Source organism: Chelmon rostratus, chromosome 23, assembly GCF_017976325.1.
Source record: "Chelmon rostratus isolate fCheRos1 chromosome 23, fCheRos1.pri, whole genome shotgun sequence".
NCBI lineage: Eukaryota > Metazoa > Chordata > Actinopteri > Chaetodontiformes > Chaetodontidae > Chelmon > Chelmon rostratus.
Window position 1 is genome coordinate 12,558,807 of NC_055680.1, and position 21,410 is coordinate 12,580,216.

Consider the following 21,410-nt stretch of genomic DNA (forward strand, 5'->3'; position numbering starts at 1 on the left):
GGCTGTGAAATGCAGCTCAGCCTGACAGCCAAATAACTCCCCAACATACACATGCGGTGGACACAACAGTTTCCTTCATGCTCCTGCAGTCGAAAGCAGGTATGAGTCAGCCACAGGGGCCGAGGCTCAGGCTGCCACTGGGAGGCACAACTGGCTGGGATGGTAAAGTCACAGCTGCCACGGGACGACAGCGGTAAAAGCGCTTGTGCCACCCGTATCTGTGTTAACACAGCGCTCGTGACTCTGCCGGGGACAGTTCGTGTTGAGTGGTGCTGCCAGCGTAGAGGCAGGCTGGTCTGCAAGAGGCTTGAAACTTTAAACAAAAAGCAGCCACTGCTCTGTCTACACTGCATATAGACGTACACATGTATGTACACTGTACACTTTGTATATAAAGTTACATGAACAGTTCAGTATTTATGTCAGCACTCTGCACCTTTGCGTTATTGTACTCTTGTTTACAATCCACAGTAACACTTCAGCTCGTATGCAGACAGTGTGTGTTGTTGTTCATAGTTGATTTTGACATGTTCCTACACGCATCTATTTTTTCCCCTACTTCTATGCACGCACACCTCTTTGTTCGGCTTTGTTGTGCTTGTTTTTGACTGTATGTCTTATTTCTGTGTAAGCACAGTGAGGGCAAGACAAGTCAGATTCCTTGTACAGGTATGCATACAGTACGAATACCAAAGCCAATAAAGCTGTTTCTGATTCTGATGCATGCTTTCAATATGCAGATCGGAAACAAGCTCACACTCCAAAACTGAGCTGACATGAACCTTGCACCTAATGCATAGAAGTGCATGTAGGAGACCAGTTTCTCATTATGAAAACACATAAAAATGAATAAGTTGCATGCAAATACAGCAATGATTTCAATAAAAGTTGGGACGCTGTGTAAAACATAAATAAAACAGAATATCATAGCTTACTAATAAGATAACATATTTAATGTCTGACCTCATCAGCTTCATTGATCTTTTTTAAATATCTGCTAATTCTGAATTTGATGGGACAGGAGCAACAAAAGACTGGGAAAGTTGTGGAACGCTTCAAAAACACCTGTTTGGAACATCCCACAGGTAAACAGGTTGACTTGGCATATGGTGTATTTAACAATTAAATGCTACTAATTAAAACACTATCTACAGGTGATGTTTGCCAGCAGTCCACATCAGCACCACATGGAAACAAGAGAGAAAGACCGTACCTCATGAACTGGCTGAAGGCTTTATAGTTGGTAAGTTCCCTGTAGTCCTCCTCAGTGAAGGTATGATCAACATCCTCCAGACCCCACTCCTTCGCCAGCTGGGCAGAGGTCTTCTGCTCTATGGGTTGCTGAGGAGAAACCACCCATCAGAACAGAGAGATCAAGGATCGAACAAGGTTCGAGCTCGCCAGAGACGACTCAGGTGCTTTACCTTCGTTGTCTCCTCCTGACTGCTGTCTCGGTCTCCGTCGTCTTTTTTCTTCTTCTTGGTTTTCTTCTCCTTCCTCTCTTTATGCTTCTTCTTTTTCTTCTTCTCTCCGGACCCATAGTCGCTGGCAACGCTGTCCGAGTTCTCGCCATAGTCCCTCTCTCTGTCTGAGTCTCTGTCTACATCGCTGTCCTGACACGAGAGAGGAGGATATGTTGTAGTCAGTTAAAAAAGAAGAGAGAAAAACATTTCCAAAGCACGACATCTTAACAAACTTACAATCTTCTTGCGTTTTTTCGCTTTGGCGGGTTTCCCCTCTTTGTCTTTCTTCTTTGTGTCTTTCTTCTTCTTCGGCCGGCCTTTCTTCCTGCAGGGGACCTCTCTGTCGGATATCTCGGGCTCTTCGTCTGGGAGGGGAAGCAGAGGGGAGATGGAGGCGTGAAGGAAAGACAGCTCTCGGAATCAGATGGACGATAATCTCCTCAACACCCAGCTAATCCCCGCTGAACATAATTACGCACAACAAAAGCTGCATGATGGCCACGGTGGCTTCGGCGACCTCTGACCCCGTCTGAACTGACACATGCTGAATTAGATACAGTTTGCCAGAGGGATGTGAGTTAGACTGGGCAGCTGGTGTTGGCGGTTTCATAGCATGGGGATAATTGGTTTATGGCAAAGCGGAAGTGTGACCAGCAACTTTGTAAACAAACTACCTCTGGTGTTTTTTTGCTGGAAATCATCCCAAAGTCCTGGAGAGAATAAATAAATCTAGTGCTGTTATATTTAAAAACTTTTTATTTAGGTAAATACTTCTATTATCTAAGACTCTCAGGCACAGTGCATCTAAAATGCATGACTGTATCTCTGCTTTCAGCCAGCAAACGATGTGAAAATATCAGGCCAGTTATTCCCTGCGGCGTCTGTGCAATATCACAGGCACGGCCAGGTTGAAGCTGTTTAACCTGCAACCTGACCCGGCTTGGAGTAGAAACAGAGAAGTACAGACAGACACGGAGACGCAGCAGCCTCGGCTTCAAAGGATGAAACGCAGCAAAGCGTTAAAGCATGACCCAAATATGGGCTGCGGTCTCCGCCGTGCAATGTTTGATAGGCTGCATTTAGTCGGATTTTATTGTCTGCCTTCCTTTTGTTGGTGAGCGCTCCCACCAGCAGCAGCAGCAGCAGCCCTCCTAACCTCCTCCTCCTCACTCCCACCCCGTCCAAACAACCAACCCCTCTCTACCCGCGTATCCGTGCAGCGCGCAGCCGCCGAAGATACGCCGGGGGCGGCGCGGCACGCACGCAGAGCCCGGTGATTCAGAGGCCGCCAGCGGGACGGTGCGGTGAACTGGAACGACTCCTCTTCCCTGCTGTGCAATTCCCGCAACGGGACCCCGACCACCGCTGGCAGAGGTCGGGAGGGGGTTAAAGTCCTCGTCGGGAAGCCCCGACACCATCATTTATCTGTCTGGCACGGCATGGCGGCGGGTCCGGACTCGAGCTAATTAAGTCCAAAGACAATGCAATGGATCACTCCTGTAAAATTCACACAAGTTATATCACATTTCCTCCATTATGACATCTGCTCTGTTACTTTTAAGCGCCTCTCCCACATCTGCATTGCATCCAAACCAAATCATTAGTTATTATTCGCCTTTTATGAATAAACTGCCGCCTTCGGGCTTCTGCGCTGCTATTTTTGACTTCTACTGATGCAGTGTGGTTAACCAGCCACTACTTTCTGCACCCTTTACTTTCACTGCAACCCCATATGCAGCTCCACTGTCACAGAAACTTCCAGAATGTCATGTGCATTCAGTCAGTCATCTTTTGACGAGATCGGTGCTGCATATTGCTGCTGAGGGGAGCAACTCCTGCAGGACGAAAACATCCTGCAGGATGAGGACGCACGAATAAACATTTCATCAATGTGTGTCGGATAATTAGTATGCTAAGCTACCGGAGGGGGCTAAATAGTCCCACCTTTCTGGCCTGCAAGTGAGCAGCATGCAGCAGCAGCGGTGTCCTATTTTGACCTGTCAGAGAGACAATGGGGCAGGGGGGCAAGTTTGTGTCTCACGCCACGGTATCACACTATGATCCGGCTTTCATGCCTGCACGGCTAAAAACGCATCCGCTCCCCCCCGGTGATGGGTATCTATGTATATGTAGCCTCAGGCCAGGGGGAGTCCATGTTTACGCCAGCCTCTCGGTGTTTTACCCTTCAGGCTCGACCTTATTGCCCCCGAGGACCGAGCCCATGCACATGTCATGTCCCGTCTGGGAGCTGTCAAAACGGGGATTTGAGGGGACAAACAACTTTCGGTGCGCGGCGAAGCGGCAAGCGGCAGGCGGCGGCAAGTTGCTTTAAACTTTGTTCGGACGTGCTCGCGGTTGAGAGGAAGAGGAGCGGCGGAGAAGCACAGCCCGCAACAGCACCGGGACGCATCTGGCGTGCGTTTCTTTCCGTTAGTTTCTCTCGCGTTTTGTTGCAAAGTGTTCGCAAAGCGCGCCCTCTCCTCCTCTTTCAAGCCTCTCTTGTAGCTGCAAACATGGCACCTACGGCGGCATGTAGGTGCAGTAACTGGGGGGGTGAATATCGGTTTCAGGGTGGTGAAACATCCTTTTTTATTAAAAAAAAAAAAATCTGGACTGGTAAGTTCGATTTTGGACGCGCGCACCCGACTTGTCCTCGCGGGTCTCTGCTGTACCGGGTCGGTGCTGGACGGGCGCAGATTTGGGGCACAATCCGCGGGTTCCGGCTACTTCCAGCATGCCCCCTCTCCGCCACCTTAGCGCCAGTTTAAAGTGTGTTTTTATCCCGTGTGCGCGCTCCCGACCTGTCCGCCAGCTTTCTTTTTTACCGTACCTGGCGCGGCTGGTGTTGCAGTTTCCCGAGGCGCCGCCGGCGAGTTTATGTCGCTTGCGTTCTCGTCTAGGTCTCCGTCGTCGTCGTCTTCTTCATCAAAATCTCCTCCCTCGGAATTAACCACCATGCCCTCGTCTTCCTCACAGGACCGGAGAGGAGAGGACATTATATTCCTGTCATCGGGTCCGTCCTTGTATTCAAAAAAGCGTATTCTTGCGCGAATGTATGATATTTATTTAATATTCAAATCGGCACAGAAAAAAGTGGGGGGCGTTTTGAAATATTTTACACTCGGCAGAGCAACAAAGATGGCCGCCCTCTTATATTTATTTTTTAACAACCCCCCCAATAAGAAAAAAAAATCCCCTTACATAAAAAATGGCTGACTATATTATTTCAGAAGGCACCCCCCTCCTCCTTTCCCTATCTCTCTCCGTCTCTCTTTCTCCCTCTGCGCGCCCCCTCCCTCCGTAAAAACGTACACATTGTTACAAGAAAAAAGGGGTGTGTGACTGCATGTAAGTTACATTGTTACTTGTTTGTTTCTTTTCTGTCTGTGGCCCCCTCCCTCCCCTCTCCTCTCCCTCTCTCCAAGTCCGGATCAGTCACGAACACGACACGCTCGCCTGGTGTCACTGTCACTTGCAAGATCACACGCAACAACTCTCGCTTTCTGCATTGCAGAGCCCGACACAAATCTATCAAATATGGCCACCTTATATTCTCCGGAGCCCCCACCGTTGTATAAAAAAGTATTTTGGAGCAGTGTGTGTGTGTGTGTGTGTGTGTGTGTGTGTGTGAGAGTGTGAGTGCTGGGGAGGGATTGAGAGAGGGGGGTTGGGAAAATCTGCCGCAGCCATGCCCAGACTTACATCAGATTGTATTGCTTAAAAATTAACTACTTGTGGTGGGGATGAAAACAATTGAGAGTGTGCAAACTGTGCCGGAGCCGGCGCAAAGCTTCGCGTCAAACCGCTCGCAGCGCGCGATCTAGCTCTAATACGGAGCATTAAAACGAAACCGGAGCGATTTTGCGAGCGCTTGCGGCGAAATCGCGCGCAGCGGGGCCGCGTCAACTGGATGGCAGTAAGGCCATGGGAATCCCTGCATCCCATCCAGCCCTCGGTGGCTGCTCAGGGCACTTTTGTTTTGACAAAAGGAATTTCGATTTGCCTTTGCGCATGCAAAACGGAACAGGGGTCAGACAGGAGAAACTGTGGCACCGCTATGGATGAAATATGAAAGAAAAAAAGAGCTGCATTGTAGTGAAACGTCTGCATCCTGATGAGCTCCTGGAGCATCTGAGACAAAAAATAAAAGCCGTGTGTTAAAATAAGTGTGGTTTCATTGCGTTTAGCTGATTTTATTGCATTTATTCACTTAAAAAGAGGAGCAAGCACAAGTGTTTAGATGAGCTGCTTCTCGCTGTAATTCCTCTGCGCAGAAAATGTCCATTTATTTCTAGTCAGCAGCCTTTAATGCCTCCATTCACATGAACATCTCACTTTGGTCACAGGTGAGATCTTCAGTTCTTTGATATGTTCGCTCATTTGAGCTGGAGGTTCGTACTCGACCTTGGTAATGTAGCTGAATAAAGAGAAAGTCTCCACAAAAGAGGTGCTTCTGGAGCTTTTTATTGCATTTAACAGCCTGCAGAGCAAACCACAACATGAGAAGAAACCTCAGCTGAAAGCTAGTGAGCGGACCCTTGTGTTAAGATGTTAATTTATTTACTGTTGTAAGGGCTGTGCAGCGAAATGCTTGTCCCTGTTTGCTACTCACGACACAAAAAATACATAAATGGATGAATAAATAATAAGTCATGAAAATGAAACTTATGTATGGTGGAGTGCAGAGGATGAATTGAGGGGTCATGTCTTAGAGGTCATCTTTTTCACAGAGGGTGATTTAACATGTCACAGCAGGACATAAGTAGGTGCAAATTATAAAATCAATCAACAATGGCTGAGTTCCATTTAGCTGCTTCAGTTCAGGGTCCGGGTGTATTGCAGGATTGCTCACTGTCATGTCTTATGGGGACAGAGCCGTCGTCAATGTTATTATTAGTAATTTAAGCTTTTCCAAACTATGTGTCAAAATGTCAGCTGTGAAAAACGTGTGCTGCTGAGGTAGAGAAGGAGAGAAACATGTCAAAAATGTTTAAAGTTTAGAATCCAATGCAACTGCAATTAATTCATGCATGCACAATTCATGGGTAGGCCTCAACTACTTTCATAACATATAAGTATGTAGTGGCAATCACTCCATCACTCATAAGGCAACACTTAACGAAGCTGAACTCTGTGCAAAAAATGTACTATTTTAGCAAGCTTTGTGTCTTAATATTGAAAATAGTCATGCAGCTCACATGCTATTGCAAGCTAACCCTACTGTGGCACTTAACTAAGTATGAGCCTAATAAGCTAATTGCACCTTTGAAATAATTTGAGCCACAAACACAAGAATGAAGTAAACTGCTTTCCCTGCACATTTCTGGTTATGCAACAAATATGCAAATGTGTCATTTTGTTGTGAGGGACAGTGCCATCACATCACAAGTTTTCAAGGTATTTCTGGCTCAAGAAAAAAAAAAGAGCAGTGAGCAGCGTGTGACAGGATGAACCTGGATTGAACCCGTGGCGTCCTGAGCACACAGCCAGGCCTTCCTCACTGCCACAACAATCTCTGTCTGCATACATTATTCTGTCGGCTGCCGCTTCTACACCAACGACTGGATATCACGTAAACGAGAATTTCAATTACGCCTCATCTGCTGTGCACACTCCCTCCCTCTCTCACTCTCTCTCTCAACAGGTGCCTGAACCACTCCAGCTCGGCTTCCCCCGCGCCCTCAAATGAGAAGAAAGGAATTTGTTAGTGCCTGATCCAACGGCCACATCTGCCAGGAGAGACACAGTGCAATGAAAGACACACGGGAGTCGGAGGAGGTGGTGGTGGTGGCGGCGTGGTATCTGTGCATGGAAAGTGACTGGGTCCCCCCCACTACGCCTCTGGCCACTGAGGCGTCTGCTGTTACCAGATTGGCTCCCTGGCAAGTGTGTGTTACCAAGTGCATTTGTGTATGTAGGTTATGCACCCTCACCCACAGCATCCATGTGTGTGTGTGTGAGGTATTTGTGGCTATGACTGTGCATGTGTCTCACTATGCATCTGCAAAAACAAACAAAAAAAAAACAAAAACAGGGTGTAACTAGCCAGGGCTCTCATACGCTGCAGGCCCTGACACACTGCACTACTGTGCTGAGGCGACCCACCAACCCCTCCTCTCCCCTCCGACACCCCCGTGTCCGTTTGGCAGCGAGACGTCGAGGAGGATGAGAGGGAAAAGCGCCTCCCCTGGGTGCTGCGCTTTAGCTAACCCACATTTTATGCAGTGTGACACACAGAGGAAGACGCCGGCTCCTGCACTCCATTCAGAGCTGAGCTGCCTGAACAGAGGCGGCCCGGAGAGCAGATAATGCTTAAATCACGTTCATGCAGGGAGGACGTCAGCTTTACGCGTCCCAACAAGGTGAAAGCAGGACACATTCTTTCAGTGTTTAGCCTCGCATGAGCCAGTTCAAAAGTTCAAACTATTGGTCGTCTACTGCTTTAGACTTAAAGTTTATATTAGTGTTCAATTCATTTTGGAATATTTTATTCTGGTTCTAGCAAGTTCTCAACCCCTTCTCTGCAAAAAAGCTCCCCAGACCTTTCTTGTCACTTATAAAATCCATCAATATACAGTGTGAGTAGTTTAAAGTTGTTAAATGTAGCACACTGTTAGAAGTTAACAAAGCGCTTGTGGGTTATAATGCTTTGAGGGACAGAACAGAAGTTAGCCTGGTCAAGGATTTGAAGTGCACATCTGATATCCCGAATTGAAGGTCTGGACCCACACAAACTGCCCCAAGATTAATCTGAGGGGTCATGAGATGATTAACAAGAAAGGAAAGCAGAATCATGAATGTCTGCTACAGAATATCATATTTTCTTTTAATTTCTTTTTCCCTATAGATCACTGAATAATTTGTAAAATGAAGGAGGAAAAAACTGCACAGGTTGAACTGATCACCAACAACAGACATACCCTGTGACCAAGAGTGGGCGTGGCTAAGAATCGATGACACGCCCCCTCCCCGGCGTGCATCAGTCTCTGTGGCGCAATCGGTTAGCGCGTTCGGCTGTTAACCGAAAGGTTGGTGGTTCGAGCCCACCCAGGGACGGGGTGTATTTTAATCGGGAGCAGGTGCTGTCATGTAAATGAGAACACTAGTTTCCATGATTGAGTTAAAGATTACAGAAAATCAGTGAAGAAGTATGTCAGTGGCAGAATGAATAGGACACATTGTCAATGGGAGTGTGTACTATCCCAAGACAACATAACTCAAAGCCAGGATACAAAATTGAAGCTTAAAAGATACATTAGCAGCTACAAGCCATGTATCCAAAAAAATATTTAAATTCAGGATGCCATGTGAACAAGCACTAATAAGCCACTTTTATACCTAGCCTTATAACCATAACTTTTTTATTCAGGTCAGTATCAGGAGATGTTGTTTGGTACTCACCCCAAACATAGCGTCGTCTTAATAAAGACAACCTTCCTCGCTGTCCTCCTTGGTGTCTTCTTCACTTGCACTTCCCAGTCCCTGACTGAGCCTTGATTAGCAATGTAAACACCAACAATCCTCCAGCTGCAGACTCAGCTATTTTGGACACTATCTGCACAGTTAACTGAGCTGACTAGTTAAAGGCAGCTAGTGACCACAGCCAAAGATAGCTACAGCAAAGAGTGCAGTGAGCAGCAGTTAGTGGTTACTGTGGAGATATATGCTGCCCCCTATTTGTTTGGAGTGACCTTCAACATGTGGCAAATTCTTACACACTGTACCTTTAAACCACTGAACTTACCCTCCATTGAACATGTAACTCATCACTGCGACATTGTGCATGTCAGATATTCTTGTGACATCTGTGTCATTCAGCTGCTTCAAGACCAGATTTTCGGCAACAGTCCAGCACAACTGCTAAAGCAGCTCAAGGAGAACCATGGGCAGCACTGTGGACCAGCTTCCAGCTCAGGTGAAGGTCTTGCCTGCTGCATCCTTCATCTGCAGCAGCAGCTCTACCCTGCTCCAACCTCAGGCCCTCAGGTGGCGATGCAGCAGCCGCTCTTGCTTGCTCCACCCTCAGGCCCTCAGGTGGCGATGCTGGCTCCAGTGACCTGTCCTGGTGGCTGCTCCACAGGCCCAGGGTACCAGCCTCTCCTCTGCCCATTCTGCTCCTGCTCCTGCCCAACATGTGCAAGACAGCAGAGACTGGACACAGCCAATACAAATGCAGTGTGTACGTGCATTGTATACCGCTCGTCTGTGGAGGCTGTGCCTAAGAGCAGGATGATGGAGAACATGAAAAGAAAAAAAAAGATAGTTTATCCCCCTTGCAGATGCATGGACACTGGACACTTTTATTTCTGTATGCAGTTCGATGATTTGTGTTATTTTGTAAAGTTACAGTTTAATGAATGAATGGATGGATGGAGTCACTTACAGATTAAAAATAAAAGTTTCTCTCCTTTGTTTTTTGTATGTTCTGGATAAACTTCTCTGCTAAATACATGCATTTAAATTTAAATATTCAGGATGGAATCATCAATACATCTCTTGTGATAAACAGTAATGTGTAAACAAATTATGTGATCTCCAATAATAAAAAAAAAACAACTTTTTCTGTATATAATAAATGCCTCAATTTCTGGTAAGACCCAAAGCACTGAAAGCAGCTGCCCATTATGAACTCCTCTTCTACGAGTAGGAAGGGCCGTGCGAGAGGCCCTCAACCATTCTTCTCGTCAGGTCTCTGTGGCGCAATCGGTTAGCGCGTTCGGCTGTTAACCGAAAGGTTGGTGGTTCGAGCCCACCCAGGGACGCAGACCTTTTTTGCGTTTCAGCTACCGATTGCTGTCATGCCATATCTAGAATTAGAAATCAGCATTATCACCAGCATAAATCCAAATTAATGACGTGAAACAAACCAGAAAACATTTAAGAAGAGAAAACTATACATATTACATGTTTCCAAAAAGGGATTCGGAGATTTAATTTAAATAACTGACCCGAGAGTCTTCCACACTGTGAACCTACGGATTGCATAGAGAATTTACTGCGTTATGGGCGTATGAATGTTACATTACATTATGTGTCAGTATGTTGATGGTGTCGATCACTTAAAAAAAAAAAAAAAAGAGTTTCCGGTTTAGCTGGTCCGTCCGAAAAAATGTTCCGCAACCAAATGCAGGAGAAGAAGAAGAGGTTATGGCAACAATGATAGAGGAAAATGGTCCTTCGACTCACGTATGTGTTTTTCCCCTTAATTTTTGAGTATATTACATGATTGCTCCTGGTGTTTGACGTGTCACAAAAGGGAAGAAAACGGGTTTCTTAAAACATATTCCATCGTTATCAAGGCTTCAGTTGTACATAGACATGAACGTTAGCTGGTGGCTATTGCATTAGCTAGCTAATACTACTGTTAGCTGTTAAAGGTATGTAATGTTAGCCGGATTTACCAGATGATATTTGCATATGTTAAGATGCTTAATCTTTGGATCTAGATATTTATGAATATTTGCAAAACCGGCACACAGTTTTCTGAATGCAGTTATGAAGATAGTTTGCTAACCTGACAGCAAACCCAGGTGTAACTCATTAGATTTGCGGCTAAAAAATGTTTTTAATATCGAGTAATTTCCAAATCAGTGTCTTATATCATAACAATAAGCAACTCTTCATGTGTGTTTTTTCTCATAAGATGAAAGTGTTGGAATCAACTTTGTTTTTGTTTCTCAGCTAATCCGTGATGTGACTGTTTGTTTCACCATTAAATTCAGCGTCTGTTGTCCCTCTGTTGTCACCCAGGAGCAGTCTGACGGATCCTCATCGTCTCAGGCCAGGCACAAACTAGAGGGGCTCCTGAACAAGAACATGAGGATCCGCATGACAGACGGACGCACCCTGGTGGGGCTTTTCCTCTGCACGGACCGAGACTGCAACGTCATTCTGGGATCAGCTCAGGAGTTCCTCAAATCCACAGGTGGGTGATGACTGAAGGTGTCCGAGCAGGATGAAGACAGTAGCAACCTTTTCCATCATGCAAAAAAACACTGAACATTTTGGGATAGCCAATTTAACAGCCTATATACCAGTGTGTGTGCTTTACATTGGTTTATTGCACTTAAATGCTATGTTGTGCAATTCAAAACAGGTCTACAATGGAAAATTTTAATAAAGACATTTAGTTGTCTTAACATAACTTGGCTTCTTTACTTCTGTTAATCACTTTTCTCATCTCATCTCCTTTCCTTGCTTCCTTCAAGTAATTTCCTAGTAGGAGACAAGTGGTACAAGTGGCAGAGAAGAGAGGATTAATTTGTCTTGAAAGTTTTTGTCACAACTCTTCTGAATAGATTGTTTTTGCCTTAAGAGCGTTTTCTAATCATTGGGTGGCACTCCTCACATGACTGCCATGTAACCGCAGTGCGTCTCATGTGACATCAACGTGTGAACTCACCATCGCAGATTACATTGGGGTCAGCTCCTCAATGCTCAGCTTCTAGTCTTCAATTAAAAGTTGATGGAATTCGGTTATTAGACAGTTTTATAGCAGAGCCATTGCAAACTTATAAACAGCTCTGACTGTTTCGGTGGGGATATTTATTAAAGTTAAATGGCATTTCTACACACTTTTTATCATGTTGAACAGTCACATTTTCTCACAAGTTTAAGCCCTTGAATTATGGAGCCTTTTTGTTAAGCACAAATCATTTCCAACAATAGTGTCTGTGAAAATTAGAGGAGAGACCTCAAAGGGTGAAGATGAACTCACAGCCTTTGATAATGAACGCTATGCATTTTAAAAACCTACGATTGTGCTTTTAATCCCTTAATGTTGTCAGACACCTTCTCCCAGGGCGAGCCCCGAGTCCTGGGCCTGGCCATGATCCCCGGCCACCACGTGGTGTCCATCGAGGTGGAGGCAGACAGTCTGGAAGACGCACAAGGATTTGGAGCTAGCCATTGATGAAGCTTTGCCCCTTTGGACAGTGCGACTGTCTATCAGCGAGCCGGCTGCATGGCTGCGGCTGGGCCCAAAAGGAGCGTGGACACCTTCGATTGAGGATTTTACCAGTCACCTCACCTCTGCAGATGCAGATGCAGATACAGAACTCCTGTGTCAATATTCTGGATTTAGCCATCCCTTCTATGCTTGAAGATATGTCCACTTGCAGTGACAGCTGTGCAGCGCAACATGTGTGTGAAGGTGTGATCAAACAGCAGCTACCCTGAGAGAAAACGTCTTTGTTTCATGATGTTTTAAAATTTAACGCTGTATTTGAGACTTTGTATCCATTTTTGTCAATGACAAACACAAAGTTGACTGAAATGTTTGCTTCTATTTTGGCTAATTTCTGAATTGTGTATAATTTTAATGTGTAAGGAGCTACATGTTCATTAAAGGGGAACTCCACCGATTTTACGCCTAAGCTGCATTGTGGGTAATATTGTGGTCAGAGACGATATCTGTGGCTCTGCCGCATCGATTTTGATTTCTGTTTTTTTTAATCGTCCATAGTGAGCCTGACAGTGTTATAATAATAATAATAATACATTTTTATTAATTTGTATAGCTCTTTAAAAGGTACTCAAAGAAATCTTACATGGTACAAACTACTATAAACAATAGAAGCAAAAACAGTATAAAACAACTACATCAATACAAAGTAGAAAGAGGGATTGAGGGGAGACGATGGTCATAGACTAAAAGCGGACTACAATGTTAAATCGGTGGAGTGGTCTTTTAAAAGGAGGGAATTTGGGCAAGTTTGGGTCAAATACCTGTGAGGGGGAACATGTATCCTGCTTTCGCGTCTGAACAAACCAGTAACACGCTTGTGGCTGCGGGGGGAGCTGTTCCTCGCATACCACGCATCAAAGAAATTGGGACAGAATTGGTATCGTTTCAGTATTTTAATACGCTTGAGCATATCAGCTGATTCCGTTTGGCAACAGTAAAATTGAAGCCACTAACAGCAGAAAACCCGAAAAAGAAAATCCAGAAACAAGACCATCCCACTCAGCTGATTTAAATACAAAGAGCTGGTCACATTTAGATTCAAAGCCATCGCAGTCACTATCTGTAACCTATTATTGACAGAATAACTTAAGTTTGTGCTCAAAAGGTCAAATCAAAAACATCATTTTGGTTTATGGTTAAATTGTGTGTCTTTCCCGTCTGTAAAACTGAGGCCTCCTTCACGAAACTGCACTTTGAATTTCTCTGCAACTTGATGCTTTAGTTTTCAAATTGTCCCTGGTGTTCCTTTGACCTGGAACTGACGCTCCAGCTCCACTTTTCTATAGACTTTTTGTATAAGCGAGGCTCTCAGATAACCACTTGGCTATGAGGTAAAGACTCTTTGAGATGCTTTTAAAAAGCCTGCAGTAACATTTCAGGAGTGGAGAACATGTGGAGTGGTTCTTCAAAAATAAGAGTAAAAGTGCAAGTTTTCAAAACCGTGCTTTGACATGAGTGAAAAGGAAAGAACGAAATACTACATCTCTCATTCAGTCATCAATCCCTTCACTTTTGTCTGGACTAAAGAACGGCTTTTCAGACCATGTCAATATGTGAGTTTTAAGTTTTCATTATAAGTTACATCCATAATGTTTGAGCTGGATATAAAGCCTGTCGAAGTTACAGTATTTCCACCCAAATACAGAATTCACACATTATTCCAATTAGATAGCTGCAGAAAACAAACAAACAAAAAGACTTTAAAACAAACTCAAACACAATCACAGAGCGGCACTGATTTAAGATCCATAGGATTTCAAAACTTTGAACACCCACAACTACTTACCATTAATGTAGAAGCTCAACAAAACGCCTCCTGATGTCAGCATGTATAAAAATCTTGGTTCTCTAGCGCAGAGAAGGTTTGACATGGTCAAAAATATAGACTGAGCTCAGTAAACGTGTAATTCCTTTTGAAAGAATACTGCGATCAGAAACCAACACACTGACAAGTCCTCCTATGTAATGTCCAACCAGGAGCTACTGCATTAAAAATAAGAGTCTCTCGATAAAAAGGCTCAAAGAATGGCACAAAGAAAGAAACGAGAAATACAACCCTGATTCCAAATAAGCTGGGATGCTGTGTAAAACAGAATGTGAGAATTTGCTAATGAAAACAGTACAAAGACTTTTTTTTTTGTTTGGCCTCATCAGCTTCTTTGATTTACTTGTTATTTTGTTTAATTTGATGCAGCAATGTGTTTAAAAAAGTTGGCACAGGAGCAACAAAAGACTGGGAAAGCTGTGGAACGCCCCAAAAGCACTTGTTTGGATCATTCCACAGGTAAATAAGTTGGTGACAGGTGATAGTATCGTGACTGGGTATTAAAGGGGCATCCTGGAAAGGCTCAGTGACAAGCGAGGATGGAGCGAGGTCCATCACTTAGTGAGCACATGGTTGTAAAAGGATGCTACTACCTGGGCTCAGGAGCACTTTGTAAAACCATTGTAAACACTGGTTTACAAATGACTGCGTTCTGTTTTTATTAACATTTTACACAGCGTCCTAACTTTTTTGGAATCAGGGTTGTGACACCCCCCCAACGTCCCACCACCTTTCCATTCCTAAGGATCTGAAGTGTTGACGCAAGACTTCATTTTCTCCAGCCACGACGACAATCGTTGCCACCGTTCGGTTCTTCGTTTTTGTGGTAATTTTTCACTGTAGTAAAAATCAAAGTTTCAAGTAACCGACAAAATCGTGCGAGCTGAAGCACAAGTTCTGAGGAAGACTTCTCCGTAAATCCGCCGATGATCTTCCCCCCGGTGTCCCCCACCCCCGCCCCTTGAGTTGGTTGAGTCCTCCTCTCTAGTTTTGGTGGAACTTGAAGTGGAAGCTGCCGCCGGACTGAAAGGGGTCGAAGTGGAAAGGCCAGGCCTGTCCTCCACCTCCACCTTGCTGGTTTTCTGGGTCCAGGGGGTCCTCACCTGCATCAAACTTCTGCCTCATTTCTGGCAAGACAATGGGAAGAGTGGGGGGGCGAGTTTAAGACAATGGAAGCTAAGTCATATCATAACATGCTGTTTAATTGATTTTGTCAAGCAAATGGATCTTTGTACCAATACGACCAATAACATGAGGAGTGTTGAACTTTCCAAGATGAACCTCACGCTCCAGCCAGCTTCTCATCTCTCTCTGCTTTCAAATATGAAATCACCTGAAGTGTAATTAAAGTGCAACTGGAAAGAGGAAACACTGAGCATGTTCCTACTCTGCAAGAACAAAAACCTGCAATGACATCCGAGCTGCAAGTCAACAACCTGCTACTGTGAGCAGCTCTTTCCAAAACTCAATCTTGCAAAGACTCAGTTCTGCTTAAGACTGACTGACTGACCCAAATCTGGAAAACCAGCTGCTAGTATCATCATCATCATCATCATCATCACTGCTATCTGACATCAGGCACCTCGCCAAAGACAAGCAGCTCCAGCTGAGTGGCATCAATCTTTTCATCTAACTCTCCCCAGAAAGCGAATGAGCAAATTTCCACAAATGTGTAACTCGCCCTTTAAATATGCTGTGAGCAGTGCAAACATGTGACAGTACAGTTATTTTACAGGCTGCCATAAACAGTGCCAGAGCTAAAATCAGCAATGTCATGCATTTTGTTGAGAGCCACTCACAATAAGTGTCTGCTGTGTTCCGAAAACACAAAGCAATAATACATATAATAATAATAATAATAACACAGAGTAATAATGATCTCCTGACCTGGGTCGGTGAGGACCTCTTTAGCCGAAGCAATGTCGATAAACTTCTTTTCGGCTTCTTTCTTCTCAGCCTCGGACTGGAAGTTGTCAGGGTGCCACTGCTGTGCCAGCTTCCTGTACGCCTTGATGATCTCCTGCTTATTTGCATTCCTGGGAAAGGCAAAGATGGGCAGAGTTGGATGGCGTGATCCGCTCGATCTGTAAGTGTTTGTTGTCATTCTAGAGGAAGTAAACAGGGTTTGGAACAACACCGGTCGGACTGGTTACCTGCTGACACCGAGGATCTTGTAATAGTCCCTCTTACGAGAGATTTTGAGGAGTTTCTGTGCTCGCTCCAGCCCTTCTCTGATATCGTGGGTGTCGTCAAACTCTCTTGCCTCTTGGTAATCCTCCACGGCTGGAGGGAAACACACATTTTCAAAATAAATGTTTGTCTACGACACATTTGCTCTGAATGCATCTGGACGATACTGCTCCTTTTTCCCCAAAACAACCAATTTTTTCAGTCCAGATTTATTTTCTTTTGACAATGCAATAAAATCCCAGATTACATACTGGACATTTGTCATGTTCTATTAAAGATCTTCCTTTAAGCAAGTGTGTATAGTTCTAAAATTCTGCTTACAGTTTGAACAATTATTTCATTTTTAGGCATAGACGGGTGAGTCCTCTTACCTTTCTCGTAGTCCTGGTTGAGGATGTAAGCCTCCGCTCGGTCTCGGAGGATGTTGGCGTTCCGGGGGTCTCTCTGGTGAGCCTCTGAACACACGTCTATCGCCTCATGAGCCAACTTTAGCTAGAATTGGCAAGACAGAGGGATACTGTGTTGGCAGAGTATTGGGATTGGCAGGATTTATGCCAGCGGATGTTCAAAACAAAAATCTGACCTCAGACTATCTTTAAAAATAGAATTTCACATTGACTAATAAACCTTGAACTAACCTGACATAACATTTTCTGTATCACCAAGAAAGAAGTTTATGATTGACAGACGCAGGCTCACCTTGACGAAGCAGAAGCAGATCCTCTCTTTGGCCAGGTTGGTGTAGTACGGGACATTCGGCTCTGTCTTCATCACTGATTCATACTTTTCAATGGCTTCCTCATACCTAATTGCACGTAAAGAGAAAATTCAGCGAGGGTAATTAATTGGGTTGGTTAGGGTGCATGTGGTAGATACCTTTTCCTCATACTTCTGTTTTGTAACACTGTCAACAAGATATTAATAGAACAGGGATCACAGGCAACATGCAGGCTGTGAATTAGATTTTAGCATGTTTTTAAGGCACAATATACGCCTTGATTTATTAAACCACGAGAACTAATTCCATTTTGAGGCTGCGCATGGATCTAGTCAACTTTTATATGAGTAATTCCTAGTGGCCAACTTTTTCTGTTTCAAAAAGAAGCACATCTTGTAAATGCATGTTAGATGTCCGAAGCTGATCATGATTCAGAAAGGGAAAAGTCCTGCAGAAGCACCGACCTCTCCATGTGAATTAGCTCTTCTGCTGAGTCCAGCTGCTTGCTGAGCTTTTTCACCTGCTTGTAGTGGCTGAAACACTCTTTGTCATCCTGGTCCAGCTTCAGACACTCTCTGATGTGACTGCGCAGAGAGAAGAAGAGAGAAGCACATTTCGACTCCACCAAAACAACAAGGTGAAACAGACGCCCTTAAGATGAGAATCAGCGTCATTTGCATGGCTCTGCCCGCTGAATCGACGCAGTTTGTTTATAGAAACAAAGCTCACTTGAGTGACTCGTGGTGTTCTCCGAGGCCATAGTGCAGCATGCTGAGCTTCAGGAAGGCCGCACGGTTGTCGTTTCGTAGCCTCGTGGTCGGGGTCAGGTCCTGGATGGCTTTCTGTGGATCCCCCATTCGGATGTAACATTCTGCACGAAGCTCCCGTGACTCAGGGTCCCAGGGAGAGATCTGAAGACAGAGTGAACAGACAAGTGCAAACTGACTCAGCTTAAAAGTGTGAGATAATAATGCTCCTCCTTAAAATGAAATGTTCATTAAAAAGCCTCTTTTTGACATATTTTTGACAAATATTTGACATATAATGGTAAATAATCCAACCACACATCTGGGAGCATACAGTAACAACAGACAAAATGCAAGGAAACCATTTAGACGCCAATCTCAGCTGCCAAACGACACGCTACTCTACCCCAGAGCTGACACACACCTCAATGACTCTCTCTAGCACAGAGATGGTAGCGCTGTAGTCCCCTTGGTGGTACGCAGCATGGGCCTCCTCCTGCAGCACCTCTAGCTCATTTGCTCTCATCAGCTGGTCCTGAGCTTCTTCGTGGTCTGGGGAGCGCTGCAGCTAAAAAACAGACAGATTCCTCTTTTAACTGCATGCATTATTCTGGTTGTATCAAGCAAAACCCCAAAAGGACAAATGTAGTGATTTAGGGCTTAAACTTACCACTGCTTCAAAGTCCTCCCTGGCCTCCTGTGTGTTGCCCTGCTTTAACAGGATGTTGCCCCTCTGCAACCTTGCCTGAAAGCGCAGGAGCGTAGAGAGACGGGAAGAAAAGAAGAGAGGAGACCAAGACACAGAGAGAAACATGATGAGGATGGATACAAAATAAGGAATCTATTTTCTTAAGACTACAAGGTGAGCTTACAGCCAGGAAGTCAGGCTTGAGCTGAATGGCTCTGGTCAGGTCCGGCAGGGCGGATTTGGATTTTCCCATAGCCAGGAACACCGCAGCTCGCTTGTAGTAGGTCAGGTAATTCTTAGAGTCTCCCTCTGTAAAATGTCAAAAACACCAATTTTCTGGTCTGTACTTAAAGGCATGATTTGGTGGGGAAGTAGGTAAGTGTGCTTCAGTGTAAGTACGAAAGAGGACAGGCATTAGTGGAGACTGAAAATGTCAGCCAGTGGTGACAGCATAAATGTGTGTCTGCTTGTGTGTCTGCATGTCTGTGTGTAACCTTACCCACAGCAGAGTGGTAGTGGGACAAGGCTTCAGCCAGCTGACCAGCAGCCAAAAGTTTGCGGCCCATCTCCAAGTGGTGCTCGATCTCGACATGAGTTGCCCCCAAGACCCCTGTAACATAAAACTGGGCTTGAGCCTCGCTGGGAACATGTGACTGACAAAGAGAGGGCAACTAAACTGATTAATAGATAAAGTCTTGAAACAAGAAAAATGCCAAAAAATTATAATATTGTCCTTTTATTATATCTGGGTTTTGGTTGGTTGGACAAAATTAAGTAATTTATAGATGTCATCTTGGACTTCAGAAAAATATTTTCTTTATTTTCGGTTTTATGTTTTAGACTAAATGATCAATCCACATAAAAAATAGCCATAATATTTTAATATTTTAGATGTGTGTGCAGTGTGTAACCAGGTAGACAATAATGTTGTTCTTTAAAGAGTTAATAATGGAGGTGTGGAGCTCTGTTGACAGGAAGGTCTCCAGCAGAGCCTGTAATCTCACTAACTGTTCATTGCTATTACTTACCTTTAAACTCCTTGTACACATGTTAGCTTTTACGGCCTAAATAATTTCCTTGTTGGAACAACAATTTAGCGCTGACTTTCATTTTTGAGCCAGTCCTGGAGGGGAGGGACGTCAAGTAACCTAACAGCGGTAAGATAACATTCTATGGCAGTTTGGGAAACTTTTAGCTTCTAGAAAGGTCTGTGCACGCGTTTGAGAAGGCTTTCAAAAGTTGTTTTGGAATGTAAAACCTGCCTTACCGTCCAGCTGGATATCCAGAATGACACACAGCAGCGACAGGGAGCATAGGACCCCGCTGAGTCCTGCCTGCCGACACGACTCCATCACTGAAGTTATTCACACTTTGACACCTGAACCACCAAACTTAACGCCGCTGCTTTCACGTCCAGTGAAAATGCCGATTTTTTTCATTGAAATGGTGATATTTTTAATAAATCTCCATCGTTTCCCTCTGCCGGACTGCAGAAACAGATACGACGGTGTATTTACGGTCCCGACCTGACAGTATTCCGTGTAGAAATGAGGCACGCAGCTGAAGGGTTCCGTCAGAATTGGTGACGATTTAACGGCAGTTTGTCACCTTGACGGCGACTCAGTGGACCCCACTTGAACTTAAAATACCTTCAGATAACATAATGATGGAGCAGCTGAACAGCTGATGGCCCGGACACTTTGTACACGAAGCCTTTCTGTCTCCGGTATCGTATCTCCACCCTTTCTGCCCTACATTTCTGTGGTTGGTCCACATGCCCCACTTCCGCGTTCGTCTAAAAACGTGTGCTGCTCTCATTGGATGGACTATTTTAGCACTGATCCCACGGCCCATAGCAAGGGTCCACACAGTACATGTAAATACTGGTAACTAATTACAGCGTTGTTTAAATAACTGTGGATCAAGCAGAACAAGCCGGTTTCCCTTTACTGAAGCCAAACCGGAAGTTTACTTTAACAGTGTGTCTCCAATATGGAGGCGTATTTCTGCGTAATAGAATCGGATGCGTGTTGAATTAGTGAAATTCTTGTTCTTATTCTTTTTCGTCTTCTTCATATCTTATATAAATATGGATGCATATGTATTATTTTATTTCATTTTTTAATGCATTTAATATTTTCTAGTATCCTTATTATTGTTCTTGTTGGATCAGTATATACATGTCTGTACACATATTTGCGATTTTTCTTTTCCTGTCTTTTAAATTCATGTTGAATTCATTTTGTCATGCACGACTGGACATGTTTGTGTCTTCTTTCGATGAAACAAATATTTGCATGAAAACAACTCAATGTAACACCTAAGGTTTTTTCAGTAGTGAGTGTGTTTTAAAATAAATTACTATTTAGTTGTGAAACCTCAGTGCCCGCAATGAGAGCTACGCTGAATTTACCATCTTAAAATTAGGTGCAATTTTCTTACGCAGATGCACAGCGTCTTCATTATAAAGTAGAACAATGTAATTTATATTTCATACATACAGAAAAAAATACTTTTGTTGTTTACATTGTAAGAATGAGTAAATGAGTAAATGAAAATATAACATTTGAGACACATAAATTGAGCTCTGAATAGTCTAATACGCTGGATCCTACATAATCCATAAGCATTAAGTACAATTATAACTTTTTTGACTATATAAATTCACAATCAAACTGAAATGTTTAACATAACACATTTTATTGTGTGCAATTGTAAAAAACAAACAAACAATAAAACCATCAAAATGAAGATAACCTGTCCTCCAACCTCTTTTTCATGTACTATCTATAAAACTGTACAAAACAACACACA

The 21,410-nt window shown here is 44.1% G+C and overlaps 3 protein-coding genes and 2 non-coding genes across 8 annotated transcripts in view; 3 read left to right on the forward strand and 2 right to left on the reverse strand.

Annotated features, from left to right (window-relative positions):
• The window catches only part of chd3 (chromodomain helicase DNA binding protein 3), a 42,542-nt gene extending 37,827 nt beyond the window's left edge, over window positions 1–4,715 (reverse strand). The window contains exons 1-4 of one of the 3 annotated variants that reach the window (XM_041965789.1): window positions 4,294–4,713; window positions 1,701–1,828; window positions 1,425–1,613; window positions 1,214–1,341 (exon numbers count right to left, since the gene is read on the reverse strand). In XM_041965789.1, the coding sequence (XP_041821723.1) occupies window positions 1,214–1,341; window positions 1,425–1,613; window positions 1,701–1,828; window positions 4,294–4,459 (611 nt within the window). In that variant the 5' untranslated portion in view covers window positions 4,460–4,713. Of the gene's footprint in view, window positions 1–1,213; window positions 1,342–1,424; window positions 1,614–1,700; window positions 1,829–4,293 lie in introns of all 3 variants that reach the window. The other 2 variants (XM_041965787.1, XM_041965788.1) reach the window with 2 other exon arrangements.
• Window positions 4,716–8,445: 3,730 nt separating this feature from the next.
• trnan-guu lies at window positions 8,446–8,519 on the forward strand. The gene has a single exon. It is a non-coding gene; the product is annotated as a tRNA-Asn (tRNA).
• A 1,632-nt stretch (window positions 8,520–10,151) lies between these two features.
• Window positions 10,152–10,225, forward strand: trnan-guu. The gene has a single exon. It is a non-coding gene; the product is annotated as a tRNA-Asn (tRNA).
• Window positions 10,226–10,572: 347 nt separating this feature from the next.
• Window positions 10,573–12,750, forward strand: naa38 (N-alpha-acetyltransferase 38, NatC auxiliary subunit). 2 transcript variants are annotated; one of them, XM_041965398.1, is made up of 3 exons: window positions 10,573–10,649; window positions 11,214–11,388; window positions 12,251–12,750. In XM_041965398.1, exons 1-3 carry the CDS (start codon window positions 10,611–10,613, stop codon window positions 12,373–12,375), a joined length of 339 nt encoding a protein of 112 aa, XP_041821332.1. In that variant the 5' UTR covers window positions 10,573–10,610; the 3' UTR covers window positions 12,376–12,750. The 2 variants fall into 2 exon arrangements, with proteins under 2 accessions (XP_041821332.1, XP_041821333.1); XM_041965399.1 differs by having other exon boundaries at window positions 12,265–12,750.
• Window positions 12,751–14,679: 1,929 nt separating this feature from the next.
• Window positions 14,680–20,342, reverse strand: dnajc3b (DnaJ (Hsp40) homolog, subfamily C, member 3b). The gene is made up of 12 exons (XM_041965183.1): window positions 19,864–20,342; window positions 19,096–19,206; window positions 18,781–18,905; window positions 18,579–18,653; window positions 18,333–18,476; window positions 17,892–18,073; window positions 17,627–17,746; window positions 17,144–17,249; window positions 16,816–16,936; window positions 16,408–16,537; window positions 16,142–16,290; window positions 14,680–15,381 (listed from the first exon to the last, which is right to left on the reverse strand). Exons 1-12 carry the CDS (start codon window positions 19,946–19,948, stop codon window positions 15,239–15,241), a joined length of 1,491 nt encoding a protein of 496 aa, XP_041821117.1. The 5' UTR covers window positions 19,949–20,342; the 3' UTR covers window positions 14,680–15,238.
• Between the last annotated feature and the right edge of the window lie 1,068 nt (window positions 20,343–21,410).